Source organism: Dreissena polymorpha, chromosome 8, assembly GCF_020536995.1.
Source record: "Dreissena polymorpha isolate Duluth1 chromosome 8, UMN_Dpol_1.0, whole genome shotgun sequence".
NCBI classification, from domain to species: domain Eukaryota; kingdom Metazoa; phylum Mollusca; class Bivalvia; order Myida; family Dreissenidae; genus Dreissena; species Dreissena polymorpha.
Genome location: NC_068362.1, coordinates 94,167,728 through 94,191,396, shown reverse-complemented (window position 1 = coordinate 94,191,396; position 23,669 = coordinate 94,167,728). Strand labels below are relative to the sequence as shown.

General features: G+C 37.4%; 1 protein-coding gene across 2 annotated transcripts in view; it reads right to left on the bottom strand.

Moving 5' to 3' along the window:
• LOC127841230 (telomerase protein component 1-like) overlaps positions 1-23,669 on the bottom strand; it is a 153,018-nt gene that overhangs the window by 82,658 nt on the left and 46,691 nt on the right. For both annotated transcript variants that reach the window (XM_052369888.1, XM_052369889.1), the window contains 11 exons: positions 20,856-21,014; positions 20,338-20,514; positions 19,751-19,816; positions 18,544-18,726; positions 16,699-16,812; positions 15,894-16,014; positions 14,492-14,674; positions 13,737-13,912; positions 11,929-12,076; positions 2,587-2,763; positions 459-551 (listed from right to left, as the gene is read on the bottom strand). In XM_052369888.1, coding sequence (XP_052225848.1) covers positions 459-551; positions 2,587-2,763; positions 11,929-12,076; positions 13,737-13,912; positions 14,492-14,674; positions 15,894-16,014; positions 16,699-16,812; positions 18,544-18,726; positions 19,751-19,816; positions 20,338-20,514; positions 20,856-21,014 — 1,597 coding nt within the window. The remainder of the gene's footprint in view (positions 1-458; positions 552-2,586; positions 2,764-11,928; positions 12,077-13,736; positions 13,913-14,491; positions 14,675-15,893; positions 16,015-16,698; positions 16,813-18,543; positions 18,727-19,750; positions 19,817-20,337; positions 20,515-20,855; positions 21,015-23,669) is intronic.

Here is a 23,669-nt window from a genome sequence, read left to right as displayed (position 1 = left end):
CAGGCCAGACTCAGGTACAGTGGGGCATTGGCTTCCTATAAATGATACCTTATCAAAGAGTCCATAAACTCTGAGTTCCTCACAGGCCAGACTCAGGTACAGTGGGGCATTGGCTTCCTATAAATGATACCTTATCAAAGAGTCCATATACTCTGAGTTCCTCACAGGCCAGACTCAGTTACAGTGGGGCATTGGCTTCCTATAAATGATACCTTATCAAAGAGTCCATAGACTCTGAGTTCCTCACAGGCCAGACTCAGGTACAGTGGGGTATTGGCTTCCTATAAATGATACCTTATCAAAGAGTCCATAGACTCTGAGTTCCTCACAGGCCAGACTCAGGTACAGTGGGGTATTGGCTTCCTATAAATGATACCTTATCAAAGAGTCCATAGACTCTGAGTTCCTCACAGGCCAGACTCAGGTACAGTGGGGTATTGGCTTCCTATAAATGATACCTTATCAAAGAGTCCATAGACTCTGAGTTCCTCACAGGCCAGACTCAGGTACAGTGGGACATTGGCTTCCTTCTTAGACACCAGCAGCTTCATCTGTAAAATCAATAGAGGGCATTAATGCATTTGCTTAAAAGTCATTCCAGATTAGCCTGCTCAGTCAACATAGGTTAATCAGGGATAACCTTTTTCTGCTTGTATTGCATTTTTCTGTCAGAGGATGTCTCTTCTAAGGGGATATCCAGTTGATGCAGAAAGTGTTGTCCCTGATAAGTCTGGGTGGCCGCACATGCATTTAGCTAAGTTTTTCCCCAGTGAATCTCATTGATTGAAAGCTTCCCAGTCATAATTCAAACTGACCAATGGATAAATGACCTAGTGTATGTTTTTACCACAGAATATTCATGTGGTAATAATTATGATGTCAACATTAAGTTTTGACACCTTTTCAATCTTAGACTTATTTTATCTATAATATACCAATTCACAAACTTCAAGTGTCCCTTGTGACATTGACCTATAAGCAAGCCAGAAGGTTTTGCAGATGACACAGCCTCTATGTATGACGATCATTTGAACCAATTTATTTCAAAAACCAATCATGCATGAAAAGATATGGGCCAAATATGTACTTTGAAATCACTTTATCCATAAAAGGCACAAACTTCAAATGTCCACTATGAACTTGCCCATGATCAGCAATTCAGCCAATTTAGTTTGTACCATCCCTTCAAGCATAATAAAGTTTGGACTAGACAAAAATGAAGATAAAAACTTTTTTTTACAAAAACTACAGTCACATCACATTTAACTTAAAACACATTTTGAAATGTTCTGAAAGAAATACATTTTTTTAAATATGACCTTTTCTAATTTAGATTACAATACATGATTCTGACTATCATCCCATCCATTATGGTCAGTTGTTTTCCTCAATATGAGAAATTATCATAATTCAAACAAGCAAAGCAAAACATTATATGGATTGAGATCATGCCACACTGACATACTGGGCAATGATTCAGAAATAGAAGATATTTGCTTCTCTCAGTGTAATAATGCAACTTTCATAAGCCTCTTACTTTAAATTTCACGAAAAACAAACACTTGTTTTATTTGATCAAGTATTTTTATACATTCACAATTATGTACTTGGCCTAGCTCTGGTAAAACAGGATTTAATGCATGTTCATAAAGTGTCATACCAGATTAGCCTGTGCAGTCTATGAAGGCTAATCATGGACAACACTTTCCACCTAAACTTGATTTGAACAATGAAGATACTTCCTTTAAAACAGAGATAACATTAAAGTGTCACAGGCTAATATGGGCCAACACATGCATTAAGCCCTGTTTTCCCATAGCAAGGCTCAAGTATTTTAGCACAGTAACTGATTCTACGATACATGTGTCACTACACAATTTCCCTTTATTTCACTACTAAGTGTTAAATAAAGTAAGACCATATATATTCATCGGCATGAATTTTCTGGTTACAAAATCTAAAAGTAAATTTGTAGTGTTCTGATTTTGGAAGAGTAAATAACAATTTTTCCCACCCTTTTTCAATGTGTTTGAGCTAAATTTGTCGATCTGTTACCCCAAGACATCAACAACAATAGATGTGTTCGTCAGAAACGCAATGCCCCCATTGCGCCACTTTGAAATAAATTTATTTTTTTAATTTTATTTACCTTGAAGGATGACCTTGACCTTGAACTTCCACCACTCAAAATGTGCAGCATCATGAAAACGCCGCTTTGAATTTATTTATTTTTGACCTTTAACCTTAAAGGATGACCTTGACCTTGAACTTCCACCACTCAAAATGTGCAGCTTTATGAGAACACGGCTTTGAAATTTATTATTATTTTTTTTAACATTGACCTTGAACTTCCACCACTCAAAATGTGCAGCTTCATGAGATTCACATGCATGCCAAATATAAAGTTGCTATCTTCAATATTGCAAAAGTTATGGCCAACGTTAAAGTTTTTTTCTTGACGGACGGACAGACTGATATACTGACTGACATACTGACAGACAGTTCAACTGCAATATGCCACCCTACCGGGGGCATAAAAATTAATGTCCCACAAACAATAATGACTTTACAGAAAGCCTTTGTCACCTGATTGTTGAAAGGTGACTCATCGAGGGCCTTACGGTGTGTGGCCAGGTGACGCCTGACAACTTCCGACTTGTCCCACATGTCCAGTGCCTCCACTACAAGCTCCCTCGGGCTGCGTTTCAGTAATGACTTGTGCACCTTGCCCTCTGTCTGACAGGTCATCACTATGACAACGTTCTGAGGAAAAAAAGGTCATTATTTTGACAACATTCTGGGAAAACAAAGATATCATCAATATGACAACATTTTGACAAAAAAACAATGACAGGGCATCACTATAACAACATTTTTAAGAAAAAAAAACCAGGTCATAACTAAGACACCATTCTAACGAAAACAACAATGACAGGTCATCACAATGACAACATTCAAAGGAAAAACAACAGGCCATCACTATGACAACATTCTGAAACAAGAGCACAGCATAACAGGTGCCACGCTCGGCTGTGAAAGCTTGTCAGATTTTTATATATAAAAAATTAGAGATCACAGTGACCTTGACCTTTGACCTAGTGACCCAAAAAGGGTGTGGTGTGTAGAACTTATCAAGGTTCATCTACATATGAAGTTTCAAAGTTGTAGGTGGAAGCACTTTGATTTTAGAGGCAATTTTAAGGTTTTTGTTAAAGTTTTATATTAGAGGTCACAGTGACCTTGACTTTTGACCTATTGACCCAAAAATGGGTGTGGCATGTAGAACTCATCATGGTGCAACTACATATGAAGTTTCAAAGTTGTAGGTGGAAGCACTTTGATTTTAGAGCCTATGTTAAACTTTGATATTAGAGGTCACAGTGACCTTGACCTTTTTACCTAGTGACCCAAAAATGAGTGTGGCATGTTGAACTCATCAAGGTGCATCTACATATGAAGTTTCAAGGTTGTAAGTGGAAGCACTTTGATTTTAGAGCTAATGTTAAGGTTTTAGAACGACGCCTACGGCGGACGTCGGACGAGCTGGCTATGACAATAGCTCGGGTTTTCTTCGAAAACAGCCTCACTAAAAAAAGAAAGGTCATTACTATGACAACAATCTGATGAAAAAACAGGTCATCACTATGACAACATTCTGAGGAAAAACAGGTCATCAATATGATAACATTCTGAGGAAAAACAGGTCATCACTATGACAACATTCTGAGGAAACAAGAGCTGTCACCATAGGATGACTTATGCCCACTATAAACGCTTAATAGAAGTTATGAGCTTTTTTCAAAACCTAAACGTAGATTTCAAAACCTAAACTCGGACTCTAAGTTCAAGGTCAAGGTCACAGGGGTCAAAATTTGTGTGCGTATGGAAAGGCCTTGTCCATATACACATGCATACCAAATATGAAGGTTATATCTGAAGGGACATAGAAGTTATGAGCATATTTCAAAACCTAAACGCAGATTTTGAAACCTAAACGCGGACCCTATCTTCAAGGTCAAGGTCACAGGGGTCAAAATTTGTGTGCGTATGGAGAGGCCTTGTCCATATACACATGCATACCAAATATGAAGGTTATATCTCAAGGGACATAGAAGTTATGAGCATTTTTCGAAACCTCAACGCAGATTTCGAAACCTAAACGCGGACCCTTAGTTCAAGGTCAAGGTCACAGTGGTCAAAATTTGTGTGCGTATGGAAAGGCCTTGTCCATATACACATGCATACCAAATATGAAGGTTATATCTCAAGGGACATAGAAGTTATGAGCATTTTTTGAAACCTAAACGCAGATTTTGAAACCTAAACGTGGACCCTAAGTTCAAGGTCAAGGTCACAGGGGTTAAAAAATTTGTGCTTATGGAAAGGCCTTGTCCATATACACATGCATACCAAATATAAAGGTTATATCTCAAGGGACATAGAAGTTATGAGCATTTTTTGAAACCTAAACGCAAAGTGTGACGGAAAGACGGACAGACAGACAGACAGACAGACGGACGGACAGAAGGACAGTCTGATCACTATATGCCCCCTTTTCTTCGAAAGGGGGCATTAAAAACAACAATGACAAGTGATCACTAAGACAATATCCTGAAGAACAAAACAGGTCATTATTATGACAACATTCTGAGGAAAAGGAAACAAGAGGGCCATAATGGCCCTGAATCGCTCACCTGACCATTAAGATCAGATGAAAACTATGACCTCCATTGTATACACAAGGCTTTTCTATGATTTGACATAGTGACCTAGTTTCTGACCCCAGATGACCCAAATACTATCCCAATCCAGATTTCATCAAGATAAACATTCTGCCCAAATTTCATAAAGATCTGATGGAAACTGTGACCTCTATTGTCTACACAAGGTTTTTCTATTATTTGACCTAGTGACCTAGTTTTTGACCCCAGATGACCCAAATACAATCCCAATCCAGATTTCATCAAGATAAACATTCTGACCAAATTTCATAAAGATTTGATGAAAACTGTGACCTCTATTGTCTACACAAGGTTTTTCTATTGTCTACACAAGGTTTTTCTATTATTAGACCTAGTGACCTAGTTTTTGACCACAGATGACCCAAATACAATCCCAACCCAGATTTTATCAAGATAAACATTCTGACCAAATTTCATAAAGATTGGATGAAAAAAAACACTGTGACCTCTAATTGTCTACACAAGGTTTTTCTATTTTTTACCTAGTGCCCTAGTTTTTGACCCCAGATGACCCAAATACAATCCCAACCCAGATTTTATCAAGATAAACATTCTGACCAAATTTCATAAAGATTGGATGAAAACTGTGACCTCTATTGTCTACACAAGGCTTTTATATATTGTCTACTTAAGGTTTTTCTATTATTTGACCTAGTGACCTAGTTTTTTACCTCAGATGACCCAAATACAATCCCAACCCAGATTTCTTCAAGATTAACATTCTGACCAAATTTCATAAAGATTGGATGAAAACTGTGACCTCTATTGTCTACACAAGGTTTTTCTATTATTTGACCTAGTGACCTAGTTTTTGACCCCAGATGACCCAAATACAATCCCAACCCATATTTCATCAAGATAAACATTCTGACCAAATTTCATAAAGATTGGATGAAAACTGTGACCTCTATTGTCTAGACAAGGTTTTTGTATTGTCTACACAAGGGTTTTCTATTATTTGACCTAGTGACCTAGTTTTGACCCCAGATGACCCAAATACAATCCCAACCCAGATTTCATCAAGATAAACATTCTGACCAAATTTCATAAAGATTGGATGAAAACTGTGACCTCTATTGTCTATAAAAGATTTTTCTATTATTTGACCTAGTGACCTTGTTTTTGACCCCAGATGACCCAATAACAATCCCAACCCAGATTTCATCAAGATAACCATTCTGACCAAATTTCATAAAAATTGGATGAAAACTGTGACCTCTATTGTTAACACAAGGTTTTTCTATTGTCTACTTAAGGTTTTTTTATTATTTGACCGACCTAGTGACCTAGTTTTTGACCCCAGATGACCCAAATACAATCCCAACCCAGATTTTATCAAGATAAACATTCTGACCAAATTTCATAAAGATTGGATGAAAACTGTGACCTCTTCTGTCTACACAAACAAATTGTTGACGGACTTACACACGCACGCACACACACGCACGCACAACGGACGCCGGACATTACACAGTCACATAAGCTCACCATGTCACTTCGTGACAGGTGAGCTAAAAACAGGTCATCACCATGAAACATTCTGATGAAACAAGGGCTGTTTGTAAAACATGCATGCCCCCCATATGGGCTGTCCGTTGTAGTGGCAGCCATTGTGTGAATACGATTTTTGTCACTGTGACCTTGACCTTTGACCTAGTGACCAGAAAATCAATAGGGGTCATCTGCGGGTCAAGATCAATGTACCTATGAAGTGTCATGATCCTAGGCAAAAGCGCTCTTGAGTTATCATCCGAAAATCATTTTACTATTTCGGGTCACCGTGACCTTGACCTTTGACCTTGTGACCTCAAAATCAATAGGGGTCATCTGCAAGTCTTGATCAATCTACCTATGAAGTTTCATGATCCTAGGCGTATGCGTTCTTGAGTTATCATCCGAAAACCATTTTACTATTTCGGGTCACCGTGAACTTGACCTTTGACCTAGTGACCTAAAAATCAATAGGGGTCATCTGCGAGTCATGATCAATCTACCCATGAAGTTTCATGATCCTAGGCGTATGCGTTCTTGAGTTATCATCCGGAAACCATTTTACTATTTTGGGTCACCGTGACCTTGACCTTTGACCTAGTGACCTCAAAATCAATAGGGGTCATCTGCAAGTCATGATCAATCTACCCATGAAGTTTCATGATCCTAGGCGTATGCGTTCTTGAGTTATCATTCAAAAACCATTTTACTATTTCAGGTCACCGTGACCTTGACCTTTGACCTAGTGACCTCAAAATCAGTGGGGGTCATCTGCGAGTCATGATCAATGTACCTATGAAGTTTCATGATCCTAGGCCCAAGCGTTTTTGATTTATCGTCTGACAACCACCTGGTGGACGGACCGACAGACCGACAGACTGTCAGACCGACAGACCGACCGACAGACCGACAGACCGACATGAGCAAAGCAATATACCCCCTCTTCTTCGAAGGGGGGCATAAAAACAATATGAGCTCTGCTCTGAAAAAGTGGGTTTAATTTATTTGCGTTATCCAAATTCAGCAAGTTCAGTCCACACAGCCTAATCAGGGACGACTCTTTCTGTCTGAACTGGATTTTTGCTAAGAAGGGACTTCCTTTAAATCAGAAATTTAAAACAAGAGGGCCTGAAAAACCCAAAGTCGCTCACCTGAGATAAAAAGAAATGACCTGTTCTTTGCAGCCCAAGATATCAATGAAACAAATGTTCTAACCAAGTTTCATAAAGAATGAACAACAAATGGCCCCCTGGTGGCCATGTTTTTTTTAACAGAGCTGAACCATTTTTGAACTCTTCCAAGATATGTCCAAATTTCATGAAGATAATGTCTTCTAGACTGTTCACATGTTTTCACTAAATACATATAAAGAAAACTGCCCCACTGCCTGGTGCCCATGTTTTTCCACTTATCACGACCATTTCCAAACTCGTCCGAGACATCCACATAACTAATGTTTTGACAAAATTTTATGATGATTAAGCAAAAAAGTGTTCACAAGCTTATTTACTATATAAATATAAGGAGAAAGACCACTCCACCCTGGCAGCCATGTTTCTTTTATAGATCCAAACCATTTTCGAACTCAACTGTCGTAACCAGGTGTGGTAGTGCGATCTCGTTTACTTACGCAAGTGAACTGGTCACGGGATGGTTACGAGTTATGTAACTTTGTGAGCACTTATGTAATGGGGAAATATTTATTCCACAATCGCTTATTTCCGGTCAGGATGACACTGCTGACTGGTTGTAATTCAATTAAGTAAAGTTATTGCCGTTTACTTGAATCATTTTAAAAAACATATTATTCAACAGTAGGCTGTTTTACACTAAACAATTTAGAAATATGAAAATGTATCAATTTTATATTTCATTTCATTAATATTGTATAAATACATAAAGCCTGAAAATGATTAGTCTTGATAAATGAACTCGGCAAATAAGAAAGGTGAATCTTGATTTAGAAGGTTATTCTGATTCTGTTTTTTATCTCCAGAAACTTATAATTGAAATTATTTCTTTATTGTTTTCATAGAGTATCCATTTGATATTTGTTAACATATCTTAAACATGATTATATAGAGTGAATCATTATGGAATCTTGTTTTGATATGAAGTTCCCATTTAAATTACATATTTTTTGTTAATTGTTAAAAACATGCATTAAATACTCCCACTGTGAAATAAAATATATCAAACAGTTCAACCAGCTTTTATTACTGACCACTGATATTAACATTTGGCATACAGCACAGTGAGAGGGTCAGTAAGCTGAGTGATAAATAGTTACACACTGCAATGATCAATATGGGGTCTAACAAATTCTAGAGCAGAACAAACAAGTGCACCGCCTTGCAGGTGCAGACCGCTCATCTATTTGTCTTTTTAAAGGTGTAGGGACCTATCTAAATTTCAATCACAAAGGAGGGAGGGGTGGAGTGGAGAGGGGTGTACAGTGTGGGGGTGTGGTCATTTATTACATTATCTTCCAAAAATGCCAAAAAATGCACACACAAAAACTTTTTTTTTGGGGGGGGGGGGAGGGGATTATTGGGTGGGATGGTATTTCAAAAATAAAATAATAAAAATAAAAATTTGTGTTTTTTAACCATGTTAAAAAAAAAACAAGAGATGTGTTTGTCAGAAACACAATGCCCTCTATTGCGCCGCTTTGAAAAAAAAAATGTTTTTTTTTTACCTTTGACCTTGAAGGATGACCTTGACCTTGAACTTCCACCACTCAAAATGTGCAGCTTTATGAGAAAGCCGCTTTGAAATATTTTTTATTACCTTTGACCTTGAAGGATGACCTTGACCTTGAAGGTTGACCTTGACCTTGAACTTCGACCACTCAAAATGTGCAGCTTCATGATAACGCCGCTTTGAAATATTAATTTTTTTACCTTTGACCTTGATGGATGACCCTGACCTTGAAGAATGACCTTGACCTAGAACTTCCACCACTCAAAATGTGCAGCTTCATGAGAACGCCGCTTTAAAATGAAAAAAAAAAATTACCTTAGACCTTGAAAGATGACCTTGACCTTGAAAGATGACCTTGAACTTCCACCACTCAAAATGTGCAGCTTCATGAGAACGCCGCTTTGATTTTTTTTTTTTTTTACCTTGAAGAATGACCTTGACCTTGAACTTCCACCACTCAAAATGTGCAGCTTCATGATAACGCCCCTTTGAAATTTTTTTCTTTTTTACCTTTGACCTTGAAGGATGACCTTGACCTTAAATAATGACCTTGACATTGAACTTCCACCACTCAAAATGTGCAGCTTCATAAGAACGCCGCTTTGAATTATTTATTTTTTATCTTTGACCTTGAAGGATGACCTTGACCTTGAAGGATGACCTTGACCTTGGACTTCCACCGCTCAAAATGTGCAGCTTCATGAGAACGCCGCTTTGAATTAAAAAACAAAAAAATTGACCTTGAAGGATTACCTTGACCTTGAACTTCCACCACTCAAAATGTGCAGCTTCATGAGATGCATGCCAAATATCAAGTTGCTATTGTTCAATATTAAAAAAGGTATGGCCAATGTTAAAGTTTTCGGACAGACAGACGCCATATATTTGACATTTGACCTTGAAGGATGACCTTGACCTTCACCTTTCACCAATCAAAATGTTCAGCTCCATGAGATACACATGCATGCCAAATATCAAGTTGCTATCTTCAATATTGAAAAATGTATGGCCAATGTTAAAGTTTTAGGACGGACAGACACCATAAATTTGACATTTGATCTTGATGGATGACCTTGACCTTTCACCACTCAAAATGTGCAGCTCCATGAGATACACATGCATGCCAAATATCAAGTTGCTATCTTCAAAAGTGAAAAAGTAATGGTCAATGTTAAAGTTGTTTTCGGACGGACGGACAGACTGACTGACATACTGACGGACAGTTCAACTGCTATATGCCACCCTACCGGGGGCATAAAAAAAATTTTGGGGTGGGGGTGGGGGGTATAGATTGAGGGTGTGGTAGTCATTTATTAGGTGATCTTTAATTTAAAAAAAAAATGGGGGGGGATTGAGGGGGGATTCGGAGGGGGGGAGGAGGGGGATGGTTTGGGTGGAGTCTATAGTGATATGTCAGGTAAGAGTTGTTTTGTCAAAGTAGCAATCAAATCTAATCATAAATAAAGAAGTTATGACAATTTTAGCGAAAAATTAATAATTTGACCTTGAGAGTCAAGGTCATTCAAAGGTCAAGGTAAAATTCAACTTGCCAGTTACAGTACCCTCATGATAGCATGAAAGTATTTGAAGTTTAAAAGCAATAGCCTTGATACTTTAGAAGTAAAGTGGATCTAAACACAAAATGTAACCATACATTCAAAGTAAAAAAAGGGCCATAATTCCGTAAAAATGACAACCAGAGTTATGCAACTTGTCCTTAACTGTCCCCTTATGATAGTTTGCGAGTGTCCCTTGACAGCCATGTATTTCAAGCAAACGTAACCATTTTCGAACTCATCCAAGATATCATTGAGACCAATCTTCTGACCAAATTTCATGAAGATTGGACAATAAATGTTGCCTCTAGAGTGTTCACAAGGTTTTATTATAGCCATATATGGCCATATAAGGAAAAATGCCCCGCCCCTCGGCAGCCATGTATTTTAAGCAAACGTAACCATTTTCAAACTCATCCAAGATATCATTGAGACCAATCTTCTGACCAAATTTCATGAAGATTGAACAATAAATGTGGCCTCTAGAGTGTTAACAAGGTTTTACTATAGCCTTATAAGGAAAACTGCCCCGCCCCCTGGCGGCCATGTTTTTTCACCGATCTGGACCATTTTCAAACTCGTCCAAGATATCAATAAAACCAATGTTTTGACCAAGTTTCATGATGATTGGGCAATTGTGACTTCTAGAGTGTTCACAAGGTTTCGCTAAAGCCAAATAAGGAATACTGCCCCGCCCCCTGGCGGCCATGTTTTTCAACGGACCAGAACCATTTTTTAACTCAACCAACATATCATTTAGACAAACATTTTGACAAAGTTACATGAAGATTGGGCATCAAATGTGACTTCTACAGTGTTCACAAGGTTTTTCTTTTTTTTGACCTAGTGACCTAGTTTTTAACCCAGCATGACCCAGTTTCGAACTCGGTCGGGGTATCAATATGACAAATCTTCTGACCAAATTTCATGAAGATTAGACAATAAATGTGGCCTCTAGAGTGTTCACCAGGCAAAATGTTGACAACGGACGACGCATGACGGACAACACACGACGGACCAAAGGCGATCACAAAAGCTCACCATGAGCACGTTGTGCTCAGGTGAGCTTAAAAGACTGCACAGGCTAATCTGGGACAAAACTGTACGCACATGCATGAAGTCCCATTTTGCCTAAGCGCAGCTTACATCATATTAGAAAGTCATTAGAATACCAAAGTTACAGTCTGAAAAAAACTGTTATATGGCCAATGTTGACCTTTCACCTCTTAGTGTGACCTTGAACTTAAAAATAGGGAGATGGGTGTTTTATGACACTTTGGTTTATGGACATTGAACATTTATGGTAAGTTATTGAAAAGTACAAAGTTACAGTCAGGAAAGGCTTGGACACACATACCCACATAAACTTTACCAATAAGATAGATCAAGGTTTCCAAAAGTGGACTAGCCAAAACAAAAATTCAGTGCAGTGCAACCTTGATACTTGTTTCTGGCAGCCAGTCAAGATTATGAGGCAGGTGGGCAGGGTCCATTCCATCAAATCCATCCAAGAAGAGCACAACAGGGGAACCACTGTAGGTGGCAGCTTCTGTCAACATCTCCTCAAACCGTGGCACAATATTCCTGGGGAATACACAACAAGTCATGCTGCTTCATATGATTTCCTTATTTTTATTAGGGTTTAAAATAAAGGTAAGACATGTCATGTCAAATCCTTTCCTCATTGTACTAATGTTATAATGTAATCAATTAACTGATGTACTAATGTTTCCAATTTACTCAATTAACTAATGTACTCAGTGTACTAATGTACCTAATGTACTAATGTACTCAATGTATGTATGTATTCAGGGCACTGATGTACTCAATGTATTAATGTTCTTCGTGTACTTATCTATTAATGTGCTAAGTGTAGTGATGCATTCAATGTTCTTTTGCACTCAATGTACTCAGTGTACCAAATGTACTAATGTTCTTAATAACTTATTAACTCTATGTACCAATGAACTAAATGTACTCAATATACTAATGTTCTCAATGAACTAATGTACTAAATATACTAATGTGCTCAATTAACTAATGTTTTCAATAAACTAATGTACTTAATGTACTATTGCACTCAATGTACAAATGTACCCAATGTTCTTGATTAACTAATGTACTAAATGCATCCAATGTACTCAATGAACTAATGTATTTATGTACCTAATGTACCAATGTACCCAAAGTACCAATGTTCTCAATGTACTAATGTTCTCCATGTACTTCTGTACTAATGTGCTCGATTTAGTAATGCACACAATGTTCTAAATGAACTAATTACTAAATGTACTTATGTACTCAATCTACTACTTTTCTCAATGTACTAAAATTCTGAATTAACCAATGTACTGAATGTACTATTGCACTCAATATACTTTATGTATTAGTGTACTCAATGAACTAATGTACTTAAAGTACTAATGCACACAATGTACTAATGTAATCAATGTACTATTGTACTCAATGTACTAATGTTCACAATGTATTAATGTACTTAAGGTTATCAATGTACTTATGTAAAGTATCACAAAGGCTTATTTGGGACAGCATTTATTTTGTCAACATTATGTCTGTGTTTTATAGACTCTTCCTTGTAATAGTAAATGTCACAAAGGTAGAATTTTTTCACCTTGCTGATTAAGAATCTATATTAATTAAATATATTCACTTAAGATTACTGTTTCTAACAATCAAATGCAACAAAAAAAAGCAATCCACAGTCCAGAGAAGGAAAATGAATGTAATTATCATTTCAATTTTATAAATGTATGTACAGAGTCAAGAGAAAATAAAAACATTATTGCTGTATATCCAACAAATGTATTATTCAGTTACATGGCTATTCACAGCTCAGAATGAGACGATCAAAGCTGAATTGCTACACATCATATTTAGAAATACAATTGATATAAGGACACGAACAAATAGAAATTAATTTGATATCCTCGCTCTTGGAAAAATGGGCTTAATTCATGTGCATCAAGTGTCATCCTTGATTAGCCTGTGCAGTTCACACAGGCTACTTAGGGACAACATATTCAACTTTTGTGGTATTTTTCGTAAAGAGGAAGTCGATTCTTAGCAAAAATCCTCTTCAGGGGTAAAGTGTCATCCCTGATTAGTCTGTGTAGACTCCAGAGGCTTATCTGGGATGAAACTTTACCCACATGCATTTAGCCCTGTTATCCCAGAGAAAAGGTCAAAAAGAAAATCATTTAATAATAAAACAATCCCAGCTTACTTAAAGTCCTCTGGTACTTCCTTCTGCAAGGAAAAGCGTGCGTTCAGTTCGTGACAGAGCCTGCACAGTGTTGCGAGGATGTTGGTGGACCCCGGCGCAGCACCCACAAAGTGCGTGAGAATCGTAAGGCTGCTGTCACACATCTTGAGAGCCTGGTACTCATGTATCAGACTTGCCTGCAGGGGAAAGACAAGAAAGAATTGTCGGGGCATAAATATGGGCCATACAGCACATGGCAAATAAACTATTAAATGCTTAAAGAACACATTCATCCAATTTTTTAAAACCTTTACTCCTCGGATACTCATTTTCTTTGTAGTCAATTAGAAATCAAATTAATATTAAAGATCTTCCTTAATAGATTTAAGTTTTAAAGGCTTCATTTCAATCACTAAGCTACTGATGAGCATCGTACAGCATAAAACCTGAACAGCCTGCCAGTTACTCACAGTGTTCTGGTTTTATTGTGGTTGCATGTAGCCATACTCAATTTGCTCTTAAGTAATAAAAAAAGGGTTAAAGAGCACCATCATTTTTTTTAATAAAATAAGCAACTTGAACTAGTTTTTTTTCTTAAATGCAAAAACAATATGAATTGTACACGAATGTATGTTTACAACTATATTTATGCACCTATCAAGAAGCTGTACATGAAATATTCTGTATATGACATGCTTGTATGTATGCATAAAATATTCTACACCCAAAACAAAATTGTTCACACTGAAAAAAAGGAAAAAGAAAGGTAAGCTCACTAAAAGAGCAGATTTCCCGGAGCCTGGTTTCCCAGCGAGGCACACAACCCCAGACTTCATCTCGGACAGAAGTTTGAGGCACTCCTTACGTAGCTTGGTGCGTCCAACAAACAGCGCCCTCTGTTGGTGCACATAACTGTCGTGAAGGCCCGTGCAGTGGGTGTGTTCATCCAACATGGCCGCCTGTAGGGAGTTATGGTCAGAACTTGTTTTATGTTTTCAGCCTTGTTCTGAGAAAACAATAGTATGTTGACATCTGATGAGTAGCAATTTAATTTTTTGATGGCTTTTAGTCTGAGAGGTGAAATAACTATGCACCTTAGCCACAATCTGGAAAAACAGGGCTTAATGCAATTGTGTACAGTGTCGTCCCAGGTTAGTCTGTGCAGTCTGCATTGCTAATCAGGGTCGACACTTTTTCTTTAACTGGATTTTCTTTACAAGAGACTTCCTTTTAACAAAAAATTCCACAAAAGCAGAAAGTGTCATCCTTGATTAGCCTTGGCAAACTGCACATGCTAATCAAGGACAACATTTAATGCACATGCTCATGAAGGACAACATTTAATGCACATGCTTATCAAGGACAACATTTAATGCACATGCTAATCGAGGACAACATTAAATGCACATGCTAATCAAGGACAACATTAAATGCACATGCTAATCAAGGACAACATTTAATGCACATGCTAATCAAGGACAACATTTAATGCACATGCTAATCAAGGACAACATTAAATGCATATGCTAATCAAGGACAACATTTAATGCACATGCTAATCAAGGACAACATTAAATGCATATGCTAATCAAGGACAACATTTAATGCACATGCTAATCAAGGACAACATTAAATGCACATGCTAATCAAGGACAACATTTAATGCACATGCTAATCAAGGACAACATTTAATGCACATGCTAATCAAGGACAACATTTAATGCACATGCTAATCAAGGACCACATTTAATGCACATGCTAATCAAGGACAACATTTAATGCACATGCTTTCAGCCCAGTTTTCCCAGAGCACTGCTCATTTTTTTTGTGCTGGATCCTTAAAATAAACATTTGAGAAAGAACACATAAAGAAACATTTTTGCATTATCTATTTGCATTATATATATTTTTTACAATTTCATCAGTTCAAATGGCTGACTCCAAGATATGCGCAATAAATTTGCATTTTTATAGTGGGAAAATAGTCATTTAAGGATTTAAATCCATTCATCAACACTTTAAACAGCTTAACCTTGTGTGTTTTGTAACATTGTGAGATATAGTAGTTGGCAATCGCCTATATATAAGGCAACTTCGTGATTTTCAAGTAAAATGTTTGGATAATGAATGCATTGATTGTCATAGATAACTGACAATTGTGTTCTAATCCATATTTACCTCCTCCGGGTTCTCATTCTGTATGCCAAGCCAGAGGTTGTTAAGAGCTCGGGCTCCAAACTGGTCGAGCCCAGCAACCATGGGCTTCCCCTCCACTACCCCGCCCCAGTTACATGGGTAGCTGAAATATTGACATTGTAAGCATCTTTAAAGTGGCCACTAAATGTTTAAATGAAAACAAAGAGAGACACAGTTAACTGTTAATTTATGCTTGAAACATGTTATTTTTTAAAATATATTTTAATAGGGCATACTTATAAACTCCGATATATCTTGATCTTTGCAAAAAGCTTAACTTTGTTATTTTCACATTCACTTGACAACATGTTTTCAAAATTCTTTCATGCAAAATATGATGTGAAGTTGGAATAAGACATCAATCTCGGAATGAATTGTATTTTTAAACAATTCAATATAAGCAGTTGTACCTTTCATATTTATTAATTTTGACAAATAATGAGTGAAATAGACACTTGCATACATAATTTCATCATTTATGATTGATATTAAATGGGATTTTCATAAAAATTGCCACCAAAATAAACTGCATCCATGAGTGCATGATCACAGTTTCAAAAGATAGTTAAAACAATAAAAACTAAACATTGTTATTTTTTATGAAAAAGTCATAGAAAAAAGCGTTTCATACTAGTTCTATTGACAGATATTAAAAAATACCATACACTTAGAACACATGAAATGAAAAATTGTGTTTGAGAAAATCACCTCTATGACCAAAGTCACATAAAACAGTGCTTTTTACTACATTACAGGCCCCTATAATTGTAGGCCAATAGTTTCTTACTTGTCAAACAGTTCAAGGCCACTGGTCCGGATCCTATTCTTCAGCTGTGCCATGTTGGATAGGCTCGAGTCAGACTTGTCAACAAAGTCTTCCAGGAAGGCTTTCGGGACATCACTGCAATCCACATGCATGAGATATAATTCACTTAGTCCATATGTTGTATGTAGCTGATAAACAATTGTGGTGAAATAGATTTGATGATTGAAAAACCTTGCACAATTTTGTTTCATAAAAACTTCCTTAGCTTTTTGAATGCCTTGTTTCCACACTGGACAAAAAATTATGAATGTATTTATTAGTCAGTGGCTATTCACACTATAACAAGCAAATTCGTTGGATTTATATCACCCTGCCAATATGCTTCTGGACACAAAAGTGTTTTGTTTGACACTTAAAAAATCATTTTTTCAAGATACAAAAGGCCATAATTCTGTTATTAACAGATGGTGTACAATGCCATTTGTACATTGTACAATGCATCATCCTCTTATCCATATATATACTCAGACTAAGTTTTAATGAAATCCGCCAAAGCACTTTCAAGATATAGCTCCTGACGGTCGGAAAGATGGATAGAGGGAAAGACGGACAACGCCAAAACAATAGCCCTCCGCCTATGGCGGGGGATAATAAATAGTTTTAAGTAGAATCTACTGGATGTAAGACTAAAATAACAATTTTTGTTAACAGCTTCAGATAAAACGCCAAACACTTTCCATCAACAGAAAATCATGATTCCCACTCACCTTGTTTATTCCTCATCATCAACTAAACTTAAATCTACAAAACTTACATACTAAATTTGAAAATGGTGCAAAGGACATATGCAAACATGAACAAGAGTTGTGTATAACATGTAATGTGAAAATGAACACAGCATGTATGTAGCTTTCTTTATTAAGTGTTTCCTAAAGACTCTTTTCATAAGTGTGCAGTGTTCTGCCGAGGCCTCGATTCCACGATATTGTTGTGCAGAAATTGCATTTGTCGCGTAAAAATAATAACTGGTGCGAATTTTGTCGCGGCTGATTTGACTTGAGTACAAATCGGAAAGCGATTCTTACACATTAAACGTTTCTTAGATTAGCGGATTTCCTGCTATGGCAGGTGCTTGTTGCTCAGGGACCGCTTTGATAGTCCAGTATTTATTGGATGATACATTCTCACTCATTTGGCGGCAAATGAAAACGCTTGTTCCATAAAGGCATACCTCCTAATGAAGAGTTCCAAAAATGTTGTCGCCAAAGAAAAAAAAAAGTACAAATTTAAGTTTTTTAAGTAAATCATCGAGTAGTTCGATAGAAGCTACTTCAGATATGGAGCAAGTAAGTCCCCCCTCTACATCTAAGAAGGTGCACGATAGCCCTGTGACTCTTTCTGTTCAACATGAACTGAAAATCATCCCGTCCACATCAAAAAGTCAGCCTGAGCCGTCTGATAAAACGGATGTTAAAAAGTCCGAAAGAAAATTTTAAGAACTTTGGCTTCGTGATTATTCTTGGCTTTAGCTTGATGTGACTAGCAAATTTAATAGTTACATTTACCATAGTTGATAGTTAACAAAAACGTAATTCAATTACAAACACACAACTAAAACAAATAACTAAAGAAACTGTCAGTGCTTTATGAAAGGGACAGAAAGGCTCACAGATGAAGGATAAAAGGTATACTAGTTGTTTAACACACTTATACTTTTTGCGTCTCATTGATTTTAAGAATGTCCCCAATTTTTTAGGGCTGATAGGACAAATGTACTCTTCTAGATTCTTTCTCCGCAGAACACTGAGTGTGACTTTGCCCTTTTATACAGAAATATGTTGGACACACTCTGACAATATAACGCACCTGAGGAATGTGTCGTCCCGAATATAGAAGAATGCACGAGCCCTCATGTCCTGTCCAGGAAGCAGCCCCAGCGCTCCGGCCTGCATCTCCAGCTCTGTCACGGACCGTCCTGTGGGGTAGTCTTGCACCCAGGCAAACTGGTCTGTGTCCGGTACCATGTACTGGTCCGGTACCCAGCCGTACCTGTTAGTAAAAACATATGCATTAAGTGTAATCACTGATTAGCCTGTGGAGTCCACACATGCTAATCAGGGACAACACACAAGACTTTCTGCTTGTATTTTTCATTTGAGGGAAAACTCTTCTTAGCAAAACACCAATTTAGGCGTTAAGTTTCAGCGCTTATTAGCCAGTGGGGACTGCACAGGCTACTATGGGATAAGACTTTATGCACATGTATTAAACCCCCTTTCCACAGAGGGAGGCTCATATTCATTTCAAACAAATAAACTGTATTTATGGTCATAATATCATACTACATCAATAATATAAACATGAAGCATTGGGATTGGACTGAAGAATAATATCTAATTCTATTCTCCCTTGGTATGCAGATGCATGTTGTTGGATGGACATAATTGGATTTATTAGCCAATAATTACACAATAGCAAAAAAGCTCCAACTAACTCTTAACCACTAAGATACGCACTTTGATGGGTTTGTAGTACCTTAACAAATCAAATGAAAATAAAGACCTTTCTTACTAGATCCATGTTTAAACAAGACTATTGTCAAGCAATATGGTTCCCCTACTGGTGAAACTCCACAATTGTCAGATTTTTATTGTTTTATTTGTTGCCATAGCAACCAGAATTTTTGACGTAGAAACAAAATGAAATGACGTGCATTATCTCCAAATTGCCATCTATCCATATTTCAAGTTTCATGAAAAAATATTAAGAACTTTTAAAGGTATATCAGGATCCAGAAAAGTGTGACAGACTGACTGACTGACTGACTGACTGACTGACTGACTGACTGACGGACACACAGAGCGGTTTCACTGGAAGGGGACAATTACTTATTCCCAAACCAAAGATACTAAGATACTGATAAGCAGCAAACAGCATAAACCTGGACAGACTGCGAGGTACTCACACACTATTCTGGTTTTATACTTGTTTCAAAAGCCATTTTCACTCGACTTCTGAGCGGGAAAGGGTTGAGTATAAGTAATAGGTTGACATTTCAAACATGTAGCCATACCTGTTACCTAGGATACCCAGGAAGAACTGACACTTCTGGATCTCTGTCAGGCACAGCTCTAGAGTCCTGTGAAGAGAAACAAAATACATACTGGCAATTATATAAACATTGTATTATAACCTAATAAGAAGACATAATTAGTGATCCTTGTTGCCTATTATTTAATCCTTGAAAGAAAAAAATTGATGATGGTGGACAAAGGACCCAAAACGCGCGACAATTACTCCCCAAAATGTCTTGCACCAAGAACAACTTTTGCTTTGTCTAGCAAACAAAAAAACAACAAAGAAAACTCATCATAAAACAAAGAAAACAAAGCCTCATTATAGGAAAACTGGTATAAGACATGTGCGTAAAGTTTCATGCCAGATCAAATTGTGCAGTCTTCACAGGCTAATCCTGGACCCACTTTCAGCTTTTATGGTATTCTTTGTTTAAAGGAAGTCTCTTGTTTCTAGGTTACCCGGGTAGTGCCATCACATATTAGACTGTGCAGACCCCACAAACGGGACAACACTTTAAGCACATGCATTAAGCCCTGTTTTCCAAAAACGCTGCTTGTAGTATCTGGAACTATATGGACATACTTAGCATTCCTGGTTTCTTCCTCTGTCACACCCCAGCGAAGGTCAACCTCGTGAACGTTGATGAAGCGTTGCTTGCAAAGGGCACGTAACTCTGGGAACACAAACCTCGTCAGTAGGTCTCTCTCACCGTGCATGTCTCGGAATGTGGACGATATAAATACCCGGGCTGTACGCCATCTTCATGGGAGAAAATAGAAGTGAGATTTTTTTCCACCATTTAAGGAATGGGGCTTAAGTATTTTGGATTGGGATGAATCATGTTATTTTAAATAAAATTGGGAAATTGGTGCTGCTATTTTTTAGCTAACAAATTTAAAGCTAAGAATGTTTCAATATTATATTATTATTAATAATAATGTTCAACTTATAGAGCTGCATAAAGAGATAATATAAATGTGGAAAAAAATATTTGAAATCATTATTTCATTTTAAAACCCTCAACTAGGAATTTTAGGCAGTCATGAGAAAAATCTTAACTTTTGAGATTGGAAATGGGGCAAAATGTTGGCCCTGGGTACCTGGGTATGTGTGACGGGAGCTGCAGCAGACGTTCTGGTGCCAGTCTGGGCGGGACAGGCCTGTCGCCAGGCAACATGGGCAGGGAACTCAGCTGGAACGCCTCGTCAATCATCTCAATGTGGCGGAGTTGTCCCCCATCACCTCGCTCGGCTATGAACCTACCAAGGGGAGGCAAGTCTTCGATTTTAAAGAAATAAATCTTCAGATTTCCCAGAATTAAATCTTACATTTAAAATAAATAACACTTTTTTTTCTACCCAAACTTCTCCCATTTCATCTACTACACCTTTCAAATGTCTAACTATCCTTTGAACTTTACAAATGAATCTCTAATCAGAGTTTCTCCTTTTTGTCATAATGTTTTTATTGCTTGATCATTTTAATTTAAGTCCAATTGTGTTTGTTTAAACACATGCAACTTAAACAAAAAACATTGAACGAGTGGAAGGGACGATTCCCGTGGCCAATCATTGAAAAGATTGAAGGGGAGACCCGTTTTAATAGTGAAATATGTAAAAATTCATCGAAGGCATGCAATCTAAGCACAGTTTGGGCATATGAAGGTATTTGAAAAAAATAAAATTGTATAATACTGAATAGACACTGTTGAACTCGTTTAAATTAAGATGCTAGTATGTTTATTTTGATTTTTTGCATGAAAATAACCATTATTATTTATTTTACGACTGCAACGATAAAACAACACATTACTCCATTTAACTAGTTTAATGACCCGATTCCAAAATATTTTGCCTCCCAATAAACATCAAAAAAAATGTAATAGAATGCACAAAGTATTCACTAACAGATCTCTTTAATATATTATACGAGTAAAAAGTGGGATATAAAAGGCCGCAGTGAAAAAAAAACAGCCGGTCGTAACCACTAGCCCCGAAAGATCGGCTACTCACTCGTGGAAACCTGTTACTTTGAAAATATGCCTACCGGAGGTGGATGAGCACACGTTAAAATTACAAAAGGTGAAGTAACACCGTTATAGTAGCAACACCACGTACCCGAAATAAAAATGCTATTGCTCATCAAGCGACCGAACTAGGAAGAACCATATTCTTTGCTGGGCTAAACCTAGTTCTACCAATCGCTTGACCATTGGATCACACTTTTACATGATAATCGCTATGACACTTTAAATGACACACTAAGACTTTTACTTGATCACTACACTTGTGATCACACTTTTTTCGCACTTGCGAAAATACTTTGTACCTTTTACATACTTAATCGGACATTGATCACTACACTTGTGATCACTCTTTTGATCACTCTTTTGCGCACTTGCAATAACACTAACTTGATCACTACACTTGTGATCTTTTAATCTTTTACTTAATCGGACATTGATCACTACACTTGTAGTCACACTTTTGCGCACTTGCGATAACACTTACTTGATCACTACACTTGTGATCTTTTACATACATCGGACATTGATCACTACACTTGTGTTATCACACTTTTTGTACTTTTTACATACTTAATCAGACATTGATCACTACACTTGTGATCACACTTTTTCGCACTTGCGATAATATACTTAATCGGACATTGATCACTACACTTGTGATCACACTTTTTCGCACTTGGGATAACACTTTTACTTGATCACTACACTTGTGATCACACTTTTATCGCCACACTTGCGATAATATTACTTGTACCTTTTTACATATATAATCAGACATTAAAATACAACTTATCGCTCAACCAGCGATTTGACACCTAAACGTTTTTTACCCTACAGTATTGCTACTATTTTTTATTTATTTTTTTTAAGCTTAAACTTTAATAACTAGGAATTACCCGAAAGGACAAGGATGATAAACTACGTGTGTAGTCACAGAGTCCATTCGGATAAATGTATAAATGTGCATGCCCATCCGACCCCCGGCAAACAGAATTTTCCGCCACAATAAATTTCACAAATTTATCCCCCACAAATTCTGGATTGGCCCTTTAACAGAACTTTAAGATGACGTCGCGAATGCAATCCAAATACAATTTGAGGCCAACATCCGACAGATGCACACCATCGCTCCGAAGAAACCCTGGCGTCGCGGAATCGATTGGCACTGACACTATTTCGTGCTTGGTAAACTTTTTAGCGCGCAGCCGACACCAGCGATTGATCTGCGATCACACTTTTACTTATCACACTTTTACTTGATCGCTACACTTGCGATCATACCACTTTTTATACCAATGGCCACTTGACCATTACACACTTTTTAACTCTGACATTTAGTACCAATGGTCACTTGACCATTACACACTTTACCAATGGTCACTTGACCATTACGCACTTTTTAACTCGGACATTTAATACCAATGGTCACTTGACCATTACACACTTTTTAACTCGGACATTTAATACCACGGACATTTAATACCAATGGTCACTTGACCATTACACACTTTTTAACTCGGACATAACTCGGACATTTAATACATCTCGGACATTTAATACCAATAAGTGCTATACAAGTTTTTTCCCTGCGGCATTGCTATTATTTTTAAAGCCTAACCTTTAAATTAGGTTGATATACTACACCTGAAACCCAGAGTCCATTCGAGCCAATGTGTTGATTCATAGTCGCTAAGGTTATGGACCGACTTTATGGGGTCGTACTGCGAGGTAGTCTGTAAACGACCGAACTGGACACAACGCAGACTCCGGCTCGTATGGGATCCTAATTGTGACCGGAATACCGCGCTGATTTGTTTTCTGTTTCCTGAGTGTGACCAGTATGGCTTGTTTATCCCCCGTGACCCTAACGTCAGCTATTTGCAACTGA